A 14,487-nucleotide genomic window follows, 5' to 3' on the forward strand; every position below is an offset into this window, starting at 1 on the left:
CGTGGTTTCCCATTTTCACACCAGGCAAATGCCAGGGCTGTACCTTAATTAAGGCCACGGCCGCTTCCTTCCAATTCCTAAGCCTTTCCTATCCCATCATCGCCGTAAGACATATCTGTGTCGGTGCGATGTAAAAAAAAAAAAAACCATAGAACATGACAAAATGCAAGAATAAAACATGTTTCATACTGAAAATAAAAAGTTACATACTAATATTTTAAATGACAGAAGCCTGAGAGGAGGCAGGAGCATAACAGGAGAGTTCTGGTACCGGTATGTGTTCTGTTGATCTACATTATGCATGAAACTGTATGTGGGATCCTCAGAGCCATCCTAACTCAGCTGCTTCCTTCTTGAGACTAACTGGGAGAAAGTAAAGAGAGAATGCGCCCCCAGTCTTCACCTTCTCCGGGGTGATGCATACGCAACCATACTTCACAAATTCCATGAATGGACTATAGCAGCACGCTTACAAGACACACTAAGCCAATGGCTGCAGCAATGAATATATCTTAAGGATCTCTCAGTTTCCACACAGACCGAGCAAGTGGTCGCACAGCTTGGGTCACTTAGCTATCAGCTCGCATTCGGGAAATAGTGGGTTCGAACCCCACTGTCGGCAGCCCTGAAGATGGTTTGTCATGGTTTCCCATTTTCACACCAGGCAAACGCTGGGGCTGTACCTCAATTAAGGCCACAGTTGCTTCATTCCCACTCCTAGCCCTTTCCTATACCAATGTTACCATAAGACCTATCTGTGTTTGAGCGACGTAAAACAAATTGTAAAAAAAAAATATATATTCTCACATGGGATTAATAGGAAAGTATCTTTCATACCATCCACTGATCAGATTATAAAGGTTCTCAACCACAAAAAACAACACTATCTTCATCTCCACAAGAAAAATAGTGAAAGATCCACGGGAATCTCTCTCCACCTCCATAGTTTACCTCATTACTTATTCATACAGAAAGATGTAGATGGGAACTACCAAGCACAATATTAACACCAGGTTAAAAGAATACAAGCATCAGTCATCTGAATTAACTTGAGAAATCTGCAGTAGCTAAACCTTTACAGAGAATTCAAGAAATCAAATCCTGGCTACCTCCCACACTTTCATACTTGTTCACATAGAAGCATAACTGAAAAAGAAGAGCATATCAATAACTTTAATTGCATGCAAGAAGACTTCCATTTCATGAATACTTTCAAGCTGACATTAGCCTGGCTACAGCATCATTTGTATACAAAAACAGATTGTGCAGAAGTAATTTCTAGCTGACTGCTAAAATGCCTTGACAAGCCTTAACAGTTACAAAGGAAAATTCAATGTATCCTCCTATTCAATACATAACATAATTCCATCATTAGATGGAGTAAAAATATTCAAACATGTTTCTACTCATTTGAGCCATCTTCAGTGAAATAAGGGGGTTAAAGTTATTAGCATAATAAGAGAAAAAAATATATTAAAAACATAATGAAGGAACAAATGAAAAACAAGAGAGACATGACAGAAATAAAAAACAATAATATTTCCATCATTAGACTCACTGAGACAACTTCAATGAAAAAAAAAAATGTTTACATTTTACATAATTGAATCTAGAAAGTGTGTTAAACCTAAGAAGAAAAGATTAAAAACAAATGATACAAGACGGAAACTAACAATAAGTGCTTATAGTGAGGTTGCGGACCTCTTAGTCTAAAAATTTTGCAGTGTGATGCAGTTCAAAAACAGGACGAAATCACTGTGTTAATAGTTCAGAACACCGAGCTCGACAGCTGCAGTTGCTTAAGTGCGGCCAGTATCCAGTAATCGGGGTTCGAGCCCCACTGTCGGCAGCCCTGAAGTTGGTTTTCCGTGGTTTCCCATTTTCACACCAGGCAAATGCCGGGGCTGTACCTTAATTGAGGCCACGGCCGCTTCCTTCCTGCCTAGTATGAAAATGGGAAACCATGGAAAACCATGTTCAGGGCTGCCGACAGTGGGATTCGAACTCACTATCTCCCGAATACTGGCAGCACTTAAGCGACTGCAGCTAACGAGCTCGGTACTATTCATCTCAGTGACCCCGGAAACTATTGATTCAACACTGATATTGGCTATTTTTTATTATTTTGCATGTCAACCCCTCCCCCAAGGATGTCTTTTTCCTACAGTATCTATTCGAGATAGTAACTCATATCCATATCGAGTTTGGTTGAGAGCTGTGATGGGGTATGACCTTCAATTTAAAGGCATCTGGAATGTCAGCATTTATCTAAACGACCCCAAAAACTATGGATTCAACAGTAATATTAGGTGTCTTACCCCACGTAATTTTCTTTCAGATAATATAGTACGTCATGTGTGCACCAGTTTTAGTTGAGAGCTATGCTGGAATATAACACATACATAATCTCGGTCATTTTGAACCTTCATTTTTCACCCCTTCTCAACCATTCCGACTGGGCCTGAAGTACGAGTTAAACGGCATCCAAAGAGTCACGGAGTTAGGGGAGTCCTGACATTACAGTCATTTTTTGTTCGTTTGTTTGAAAACTATGCTGGAACATACATTCATCCATAATCTCGGTTATTTTAGATATTTTCTTTTTCACCCATTCTCACCCTCATACCGATGCAGGTGAACTTTGTCTTAAACGACATCTGGAATGTCAATATTCACCTCAGTGATGCCAAAAACTATAGATTCTACTTTAATATTGGTCATTTCCTATTACTTTTATACTTCATCCCCTTTCCACTCCCGCTCAGAGGGCTGCAAACATACAAATCCATAAACTGGGCCATTTTGGACTTTTTGCAGCCCTTCTCACGCCCATGCTGATGGGAACTGAAGTTGGGCTTAAATGACATGCGGATTGTCACTGTTCATCTCAGCGACCCCGAAACCTATGGTTCCGACACTATTTTAGATTATTTTTATATTTGCCACCCCTCCCGACCACAACCCATAGGGGTGGCTTACCCCCACAGTGCTTTTTTCGAGACAGTCATATGTGTAGCAGAATCTCTTCTTGGCCTAGCCCACATTCACGCACATGCCTACTTCGAATACCAGGCCTGTATTCTACTGCAGAATCCTTGAGCTGACGTTGTCATGGTTACTGCTGGTCACTTCTTCATCCAATTCCTAGAGCAGGGTAGTGTGATGCCAATATCTTCAAATAAGCTGTTTTTAGGTCCTTAAAACATGATTTTCGGGGCCCATAGGGCCTCACCGAGTTTTGTTCTACACATCGTGAGGCTTAAAATGAGCTTTGTCTTGTCCTTGTACGACAAATTGAATATTTTGCCTATATTAGCCTAAGTTAATGTGCCAAACTGCCTAAATCTAGGGAATGGAGAGGGATGTTAAAATTTCTTGTAGAAGGGGTTACCCGCATGGTCCTTAAAGGTAAGTATACAAAACTTGATTCAGATTGGTGGAACGGTATGGATTTGTATAAGGAACAGACAGACAGACAGACAGACAGACAGACAGACAGACAGACAGACAGACAGACAGACAGACAGAGACATACATTCTGCTTTATGTCTATGTAGGTAGATAGATACAGTCCACAGCTATCGACTACAGAGACTAATTTCTCCTTTGAAAATTTTCTATCATATTCTGAAAACAAGGTATTGAAAAAGAGGAAAGAACAAATATCAGCAATAATATTGGGGGTATTACTCACAGCCAAGTAGCACAATGGCCGTGTTCATAACAAGCTGAGAAGACTTGTCTCTTTTCCATCTTCCATTCTTATTAACCCCTCAGGTATAACTAATATCACGATTTGCTGCACAGAGGTTTCTTTCTCTATGTTTCCAATATTGTCTGATAGCCCGTGTTACTGTAAGGTCATTGTTTAACAGTGTAACTAACTGTAATTACTTGGGAATAGGATTGGGATAGATATATCTACTCCTTACAAAACCTAGAAGATATAATTATCAATGTGGGATAGTTTCTGACATCTGGTTGGGCACACATTTTGAGGACAGCCAATGCAAATGCAAAGGTGAATGTAAATACATTTTTGTAGTATGATCACAGTATGTTTTGCAATATGAGCAACAGACGATTGGCCCAGTAAGCAGTACTGAGAACTGAGATACCATTTACTAAGGAATATGTGCAACAACGTTTTGGTAAAGAGTTCTTTATCCACCAGTCAATCCTAAACCCACCATGATACAAGCTCACAAGACTATGAGTAAGACCATCAAACTGCTTAAGCCCTCATCAGTATTTAAAAGCCCTTATGGACAACCACAACAAATTTGTAACACTACAGAACACCGCAAATATAGCGTGATTCCGCGAAGCTGAAAGCAAGTTGACTAGTGTTACAGATTTGTTATACTTCCAATTTCCAATATGCAGTTCGGCGACATCTTGCGGGTTTTGGTTGTGCTACAGGATGCTGTTTTGTTCTGAAGTGTATAGAAGTACAGAGTGCTGATGCAGTTTTTGCCTTTATAAAATGTTATTCATAAACTAAGTGTATACTTAATTTATGATAATAGCAATATATTTGAAAACAAATATTTTCGGCTTATTTTCTGATTTTCTAAATGTAACAAATTCATAACATCAGGCACTTAAAGCAAAGCAAAGCAAAGCAAAGCAAAGCAAAGCAAAGTCTTCTCCGTACAGGCCATGAAGGCCCTTGGAGGGGTGAAAGGTAAAGGCTTCCATTATCCGTAACCTCGGCACTTGATGGGGTCCAGTGGTTAGCTAAACGCCTGGCCGCCTTTGCCCCCAGGAATTAACCTGGTACTCATTTTTGGTGTAGGGTGAGTGAACCTCAGGGCCATGTGCACCTCCGGAAGTGGAAATCCCGTTTCTTAAATTTTACGACTTCCTGACGGGGATTCGAACCCACGTCCTTCCGGGCGAACCGAGCACGCCTTTACCGCCTCGGCCAGGCAGCCCCCACATCAGGCACTTATCGTCTTGAAATTTATATAAAATTAGGAATTGCATCGAGATATTTCGGAACCAAAATTATATCATATTAGCATGCTATTGTTTGTGTTTTTGTTTCTTATTGACAAGAAAAGTTAAAGAAACCAATTGTCTATAATTTTCACCATCAGATTGAAAATTAGGCTATAGTGAGGTTAGGTTTCTGAAACATCTATGATAAAAACATATTCTCTGTATTTGGCATTGAGTTTGTTGTAATTTCATGTAATTTTACAGTTCCATAATATCTGTTTACAGATAATGAACCCATCTCTCTTCTACGGAAAAACAAATGCAATAACTAGACCGGCTGGTGGAGACCAAGGAGACAGTGACGACAGCTGCCTCAGTGAATCAGATGATTCAGATTCTGATTATGCTCAGTGTGAAGATGATAGCGATGATGATAGCACTCACAGTGATACTGGTGAGTCATTATTTATACCCAAATATAGAATATCTCTTGTCAATATTACAGTATGTCCACCTCACTAGCAGAGTGGTTAGCATGCTAACCGTCACAAACAAAGGTAACTGGTTAGAATGCCAGGTGAGTCAGGGGAATTTTTTTATCTTGAATTGTCGATTCCCTTGACTCGGGGACTGGGTATTATTGTGGGTCTCATCATTCATTTCAGTTGTCGATACTATTACACTCAGTTTCACAGTAAGGGACCAAGGAGACAGTGACGACAGCTGCCTCAGTGAATCAGATGATTCAGATTCTGATTATGCTCAGTGTGAAAATGATAGCGATGATGATAGCACTCACAGTGATACTGGTGAGTCATTATTTATACCCAAATATAGAATATCTCTTGTCAATATTACTGTATGTCCACCTCACTAGCAGAGTGGTTAGCATGCTAACCGTCACAAACAAAGGTAACTGGTTAGAATGCCAGGTGAGTCAGGGGAATTTTTTTTATCTTGAATTGTCGATTCCCTTGACTCGGGGACTGGGTATTATTGTGGGTCTCATCATTCATTTCAGTTGTCGATACTATTAGACTCAGTTTCTCAGTAAGGGATTTTACTTCTTACTTCCTTTTTCTTTCTTTTAAGATCAGGGTTCTGAGTTGCCAAGAAGGTCCAACATCTTCAAGGGCGAATGCTTCATACAACACAAACTCCTTCCACCAGCGTGGGAGGAAGACCTTCAGCTCAAGCAAGAGATAGGTCTAGGTGGAAGAAGGTAACACGGGAATCTGCTCGAGCATTGCCTGAATGGTTGGGTACACTTCCTCCATCAAATTCAATAAGAGAACCAGTAGATTACTTCAGATATTTCTTTGACAATAGCACACTTGAACACATTGTTGAGCAGTCGAATTTGTATTAGATACAGTCAGACCCAGAAAAACCATTGTAGCTAACTTTAACAGAACTACAACAATTTCTTGGCACCGTGATGTATATATCTCTTATACTTGCTCCTAGAACAAGGCTATACTGGTCATCTTTCCGCATCCAGCATGTTAGTGGCGTGATTAGCAGGGATAGGTGGGAGGACATTAAAAAAAAACAACATTTCAATGACAATTCTCGAATGCCTTCACACAATGAACCAAACAGAGATAAGCTTTACAAATTGAGACCTCTAGTAAGCATGTTGCTGTCCAAGTTCAATAGCATTGCTGTTGATCGTATATTGTGTCGACGAACAGATGTTGCCAATGAAGAGCATGTCTCGACGAACAGATGGTGGCTAATGAAGGGCATGTCTAGCTTGAAACAGTATATGCCATCCAAACCAAACAAATGGGGATATAAAATATTTGTACTATGTGATGAGAAAGGAGTTGTGTACAATTTTGAAGTGTTCACCGTAAGATTGAGCCTCACCCAGGTATGCCTGATCTTGGTGCTAGCTCCAACAAAGTGTTGTGACTATCCGATGTTATTCCTTGAAACATGAATCACTTATTGTATTTTGATAACTGGTTCATATCAGTTCCTCTGATAACAGAATTATCAAAGATCCAAATATTTTGTTTGGGAACTGTTCTTAGTAACAGGCTGCCAGGATGTAACATGATTACAGATGCTGAACTAAAATCTAAAGGACGAGGATCATTTGAGGAAAGGGAAACTGTTTTAGATGGCGTGACTTTGCATGCTGTGAAATGGTATGAGAGCAGGGCAGTATTGCTCGTTTCAAGTTTTTCATCTGCACACCCCAGTGGTAAAGTCAAGAGGTTTGACAGAAGACTGCGTGAGAAAGTTTATGTTGATTGCCCATCAATAGCTCTCATGTGTATGTTGGGTATTCAGCCTGAAGGCTGGTTTGATCCTCTACAGGTCCACCAACAGCTGTCACAGATAGCCTAGGTGTCACTGAAGAGGCATACTACGGAAGTGAGGAGTGAGGTAGTTTCCCGTTGCTTTCCTCACTGAGCCAGAACAGTTCTCATATATAACAAATTCATGGGAGGTGTTATCTGCTCGATGATCTCATAGCCATAAGGTCCAAAAAGTATTACATGCACTTGTTCTTTCATTTCATTGATATGGTCACCGTCACTTTATGGCTTTTCTACAGAAGAGATTGTGAATTCTTTGGTGTCCCAAAGAAAAACCAATTGCCTTTATTCAGTTTCAAGGCCTTTATTGCAGAAGCTCTGTGCAAAGAAAACAAGAGCAATTCAGTGTTAAAGAAAAGAGGAAGGCCTTGTAGGTAAATTGACACTGAATATGAAAATAAGAAAAAATCAGGATATGCAACAATGCCTATTTCTCAGAAGAATATCAGAAACGATCAAGTTGGACACTGGCCAATTGTTACTGAAAAAAGAGGATGATGCAAGTTACCACAATGTAAGCGGAGACCATCCATCATGTGTGATAAATGCAAAGTTTATCTGTGCCTAGAAAAGAAGAGGAACTGCTTTATTGTGTTTCATAATGAGTAAAATGTCTCCCAAAACTCTGAGTGTGGTGCAAAACCCATCTATCATGTGTGAAAAAGAAAAGGAACTGCTTTTTAGTGTCCCAAAATGAATAAAATGCACTTCAGAACTTTCTGTGTAAAAACGGTACTATCAACAGGGAAGTGCCTAGTGTAACAAATTTGTAACATTTAAAAAAAACAGTTTTGAAATTAAAAAATGATCAAATTTAGTGGTTTCTCTCTTTATCTTGGATGATTTAATGAAGAAAAATTCACCAAAAATGAACAGCTCACTTCGATATGGTTGTATGTCTAAAACTGTAATTTACTTTAGGTCCTTGTTTGCCTAGGATCACAATTATATTATCCATATTGTAAAATAAAGCTGCCAGTGCTCAGCCAAAATGTGAGGACTTCCAGGAAGATAACTTGTTGATGTATTGAGAAATTAATGCCTCCATTCTAGTACAACAGCCATACAATAGAATAATAAGTACATATGGGGAAAACTGGTAAAATAATTTCACTGAAACTGCTAAAATATTGAAAATTTTGAACAGCACAGTTCCACTTTTTTGAGCTTTAGTACTACTGAATTAAAGCATGGATAAATCTCTCAAGGGAGAGAGTGGCACTGCCAGTGGCTCCAAGTAGTCTACACAGTGGCCTTACAGTATGAACTAGGCATGCGTCTTGGTAGGTGTGCTAGGTACCAACTGATGAGCCCAACCTAGCACACGGGGGCGAAACGCTGGCAACCAGGAATGAGTTAGCTGGAAAATTTATAATGTCCAATAACGGATCATTTATATTGGTATTATAATCATGTGTATAATCAACCTACCACACAGTCCGCTACCAGAGTCAATCATCGCTGTTTAGTATTACAATCAACATGCGTGCTACAGTATTCAATTCCTCAATCGCCCTAACATTTTTGTCCATTTCCGGATCCGATATTACATGGGAAAAAAGTGAAACGTGTGTGAAACATCATCATATAATGCACCATAGTCCTTGTAATTACCTTTTCCTTACATTATTTACATTTGTGCAAGCAAGTGCTTTGCAACGGATGACAACAAAATTGCAAAGCTAATCAAGCAACGGGGTTATCTGAAAGGTAGAATCACAAAAATCAAAACTTTTGTCAAAAAGTAAGACACTTCTCAAAACCTAGCAGAAATTAGGGTCAGATATGAGGCACTCATTGATCTGGAAAGCAAATACAATTTAGTTCAATTCCAGATAGAGGTGGAAGATAGCAAATGGGATCATAGTGTAGATAGAGATGAAGTAGATGACATTGTGTACAGTTTAAAGGCAAAAATGCAGGTATTATCGCCAGACCAACACGAAAATTCGAGTAGTACCGCATGTAGCACTTCACACTCTTCGCACAAAAATATCATCAAATTACCTGTGATTAAACTACCCATGTTTAGTGGTAACTATGAAGACTGGATATTGTTTGAAGTTAATTTCAAACTATTTGTGCATGAAAATTTCAGTCAAGCATCCATTCAAAAATATCACTACTTACTAGCTGCAGTTTATGGCCCTACCAAAGCATTAATTTAGAACCTTCCAACTACTGAAGAAACAAACTCTTATGTGACCGGTTTCAAAACAAGAGTCATAAACCAGCAAAGCATGTTAGAGAAATCTTAAACATCACAACAGTGGAAAATGGAACTGCTGATGATCTCAGACAATTTATTAGTACATTTTCAAGTAACTTACAAGGAGTTCAAGCACTGAAGTTAGACACTCTTCTCAAAGAAGTTACATTGTCACAACATATTGTTGATCATCTTGATTATGAAACCAGGAGGGGCTGGGAACTAGAAGCAGACTCTAGCAAAAATTCCTCTCTTTACCAATTAACATCTTATATTGAACATCGCTGCCAAGTCTTAGAAAGCATGCACTCTTCTGTCAACCAAGTCAAGGTGCACGGTAGTAAAGAGAGCTCATACAAGAAAAATTTGCCAACCTATACACATGTTACATGCATTAACAATCACTTACTGTAAACAAAGTCCTACCCACAGGACTTTTTGCATTTGAAGCATTTCGCAAGTTAACAATGTCAAATCACATATGATATGCCCATGACAATAAACTGTGTTTAAATTGTCTTAAAACATCACATAAAACGTCAGAGTGTACATAGTGTACATCCAGTCACTGTCACAAATGCAACGAGGCCCAAACACATAACTACTTCTTGAAAATTGCAAGTCTAGTACTACAAACCAAACAAATTATAACAACAAGGTGGTATTTGCCACCGTTCTCACGACTTTTTTTATTAGTTGCTTTACGTCACACCGACACAGATAGGCCTTATGGCGACGATGGGACAGGGAAGGGCTAGGAGTGGGAAGGAAGCGGCCGTGGCCTTAATTAAGGTACAGCCCCAGCATTTGCCTGGTGTGAAAATGGGAAACCACGGAAAACCACTTTCAGGGCTGCCGACAGTGGGGTTCGAACCTACTATCTCCCGAATACTGGATACTGGCCGCACTTAAGCGACTGCAGCTATCGAGGTCGGTGTTCTCACGACTACCAAGAATGAACACCCATGTACTCGAAACAAACCATGTGTGTTGTTATCCACAGTTATTGTCAAAATCAAGGATCACAATGGTAAATTTCATGTGGTTCAAGGCCTTTTGGACAAAGGAAGTCAAACTTATCACTAAAGACACAGTCAACAGATTCAATTTAAAATGTAAGAGACACCACTTCTATTAACAACTCATTATCAATTCTGAAATACAGTTTTGGTATTCACCTCCAGTCCACAGCATGATTTTAACACACACAAAAATTGTTTAGTGGTTCCTGCCATCATAAGAGAAATGCCTTCCATGGAGTTACATTATGAATGATTGAATCTACCTAGTTACATCATACTAGCAGATTATAAATTCTACAGTCTAGGCAAGGTAGATTTAATCATTGGCGCAGAGCTGTTTTATAACATCCTAAAGGCAGACGGAAAAATACGTGCAAGTTACCACGTATTGCAGGGCTCTCATCTGGGTTGGATAGTCTCTAGTAAATGCCCACAATAATACAACAGCCATCCTGCATGCAACACACTCACTTCTCTCTTCATCAGAAAGGATGATCAACTTGACACTCAACTCTGTAAATTTTGGGAAATAGAAGAAACTCAGGAAGAACAACAGCGTTTACATCACTTCAAGGACAAGGACATGCACTCCTGAAGGAAGATTCATTGTCAGGTTACCTCGTGCGAACTTCATGTCCAAATATGAGTGGTTATGTCACATGAGGAGGTACATGTAAGATGATTCTGAACATTATTACTTGCCACACTATGCAGTATTTGAACACAACACAACTACATCAATCAGGGTAGTTTTTGATGCATAAGCCAGAACCACTACTGGAGTGTCATCTAAGGGCCTACTATACAACAAGACCTTTATTCCATTGAGTAGAGATTCAGGACACACTACATTGCATTTACTGGAGATATCACAAAAATGTACAGACAAGTTCAGGTTCATGAAAATGACACATGGTTGTAAATTCTTTGGAGGGAATCACCAGAAACAGCTATCAAGACTTACGAACTACTGACAGTCACATATGGTGCTGCTTCAGCTCCATATTTGGCAACACAGTGCCTTAAACAATTGGCAGAGGACGAAGCAACTTCATTTTCACCGGCATCAACGGTTTTACAAAGGGATTTTTATTCTGATGATGTCCTGTGTGGTGCATCCAACATCACTGAAGCATTACAATTGCAAAGTGAACCACTACCAGAGTCAATCATTGCTGTTTAGCATTACAATCACCATGTGTGCTACAATATTCAATTCATCACTACAACAGCTACCAACCTCCTCTTTACATGGTTATGAGAGTATTTAGGAATTGTAGTAAGGATGTAACGGAGAGGGGGTATAAGTCTCTGGTAAGACCCCAATTAGAGTACGGTTCCAGTGTATGGGACCCACACCAGTAGTACTTGATACGAGAAATGGAAATTATTTGAAGGAAAGCAGTATGATTTCTTCTTGGTGATTTCCAAAAAGGGAACAGTGTTACAAAAATATTACAAACTTTGGGATGGGAAGACTTGAGAGTAAAGAGACAAGATGCTGGACTATGTGAAATATACACAGCATGATTCAGCTGCCCTTCCAATGTAATTTTATGCAACCCACAATATTAATTCCAACCTGAAAACATCTGCCCTGCCGGTATGCTCAGACAACACAACCGGATATCTTGGTATTTACCGCCTCACCATGATAGGACGCCGTAACGTAATACTCGTATTAAACACTGGAAGACATGCGTGTTCCTTCTAGATCGTATGAACCGGACACGCCAGCCGAACACTAAACTGATATTATGACCGCAGTAAACCTAATATTTGTTATAAGCTGCCGAGTGTGCCGTATGGAACCGTAGTGTAGTTGGTAAAGGCATGGTGGAGCGGGCTTGCATGTTAGGTGGGAGGTTCGAGTCCGGGGCGAAGAATACAAATTTTTGAAATATTTGTTTAATACGTACAGCACCCAATGTAAGTTCAATACCTACCTTTGTGCAAAGTGTGTGTGAATGAATGTGTTTGTGGCCCTAAGAAGGGCCGATTAGTTAGCAGGCTGGACATATACAGACCGGAAATAATAGGAACACAACTGCCCTGACAATGTTTTACTGCAGCAAATGTTCAATGTGATGACCACTTTGGTTTATGCATATTTGGGCCCAGTGTCCAATAGATCGTCATGCACGCTGAAGCATTCCAGGTGTAATTGTTCGACAGGCATCCGTGATGAGTTGCCGGAGCTGATCAGGGTTTTCCAGCGGGTGTAAATGACGTTACATCCGGTGATCTGGCAGGCCAAGAAATAGGGCCTCCTCGTCCTATCCATTTCCCTGGCAGTTCCTCGTTCAGATGGTTATGAACGGGCAAAGTCGAATGTTGTGGAGCTCCATCCTGTAGCAACCACAGTGTCAAACGATCGTGCAAGGGCACATCCTACCGCAGCAGTGGGAGTTCGTGTCACAGAAAGTGCAGGTAGCGTGGGCCCATCCGATGGCCCTCAAAGAAATAAGGTCCAATCAGGTGATCCCCCAAGATACCACACCAAACCTTCACTCCCTATCATACTTGATGGGCTGCCTGTCGCACCCAGTAAGGATTGGTCCGGACTCAAATAGTGCATGTTGTGGCGATTGACGTTCCCATTATTGTGGAAGTGCAATTCGTCCAAGAACAACATATGTGATACAAATGCTGCATCATTATCCTGCCTGCCTAATAGCCACCTACAGAACTCCATTCGAGCTTCAAAATCCCGCCCATGGAGCTCTTGGTGTAGCTCAAGATGGTATGGGTGAAATTTATGTTCACAGAGTATTTGCCAGATGGATGGCCGGCTGGTGTTCACCTGTCATGTAATCGCCCTTGTACTGATGTGTGGATTATTACAAGCTGCCTCCAGAACGGCCTCTTCTGTTTCACCTGATGTAACGGGCCTATTGCGGACTGGTGGCTGGTTGGAAATCGCATCTGTTGTCCTTAGGCTCATTCAATATGGCAGAATGTTGTAGCAGCCGGGTGTCGCCTGTCGGGAGACCATTCCTGGTACAGATGTAGTGCCTCGCACGCATTCTGTCTTGCTTCCCCATAGATGAGCAGCATGTCAACGTATTACCCTGTGGAAAACGTCCCGAATGACAGCAGAGATTACAGTACATTCAGGCCCTAACCAGCAGAGTATGCGCAGGACACACGATGAATAATAGTGTCATTCTACTATTTGAAAGTGGCAAACGTGGGCCTGTGTTTACATATTCAAACATCATACCGATGCAAAAATATCTGAATGGAATACCTAGGAACAACTGTGTGTAAAGATGGGTAAAAGCTAACATCTTGGTGGAATGATGAAGTGAGAGCAGCTTGTAAATGAAAAAAAAAAAAGGCTTATCAGAAATGGCTCCAAACAGGGGCTGATGCCGACAGGTAATTGTACATAAATGAAAGAAACAGAGCGAGACAATAGTTGTTAAATCCAAAATTAAGTCGTGGGAAGAATTTGATAATAACCTGGAAAGCCTAGGTCAAGCAGCAGGGAAACATTTCTAGACAATAATAAAGAATCTTAGGAAGGAAGAGAAAAAGGAGATGAACAGGGTTTTGGGTAATTCAGGTAAACTCATAATAGATCCCAGGGAATCACTGGACAGGTAGAGGGAATATTTTGAAAATCTTCTCAATGTAAAAGGAAATCTTCCTGGTGGTGTCACGAACAACCAAGCTCATGGGGAGGAGGAAAATTATCTTGGTGAAATTTTGCTTGAGGAAGTGGAAAAGATGATAAATAAAAACTCTGTTGTCATAAAGCAGCAGGAATAGATGAAATTAGACCTGAAATGGTGAAGTATACTGGGAAGGCAGGGATGAAATGGCTTCATAGAGTAGTAAAATTAGCATGGAGTTTTTGTAAGGTACCTTCAGATTGGACAAAAGCAGTAACTGCACCTATATATAAGCAAGGGAACAGGAAGGATTGCAACAACTATCAAGGTATCTCATTGATTAGTATACCAGGCAAAGTATTCAC

At 40.3% G+C, this 14,487-nt stretch overlaps 2 protein-coding genes across 6 annotated transcripts in view; one reads left to right on the top strand and one right to left on the bottom strand.

The window, feature by feature from the left end:
- Positions 1–8,199, top strand: part of LOC137498527 (uncharacterized) — a 141,867-nt gene extending 133,668 nt beyond the window's left edge. For 3 of the 4 annotated variants that reach the window (XR_011017812.1, XM_068226120.1, XM_068226119.1), the window contains exons 2-3: positions 5,230–5,398; positions 6,037–8,199. Coding sequence is in view for 2 of the 4 variants with exons in the window: in XM_068226120.1 (XP_068082221.1) it covers positions 5,230–5,398; positions 6,037–6,170 (303 nt within the window). In the remaining 2 variants the exon portion in view is untranslated. Of the gene's footprint in view, positions 1–5,229; positions 5,399–5,644; positions 5,754–6,036 lie in introns of those variants that run through there. The other variant, XR_011017811.1, reaches the window with a different exon arrangement.
- The window catches only part of LOC136863967 (solute carrier family 12 member 9), a 246,727-nt gene that overhangs the window by 95,301 nt on the left and 136,939 nt on the right, over positions 1–14,487 (bottom strand). The window lies entirely within an intron of this gene.

Source organism: Anabrus simplex, chromosome 2, assembly GCF_040414725.1.
Source record: "Anabrus simplex isolate iqAnaSimp1 chromosome 2, ASM4041472v1, whole genome shotgun sequence".
In the NCBI taxonomy this organism is placed as follows: Eukaryota; Metazoa; Arthropoda; class Insecta; order Orthoptera; family Tettigoniidae; genus Anabrus; species Anabrus simplex.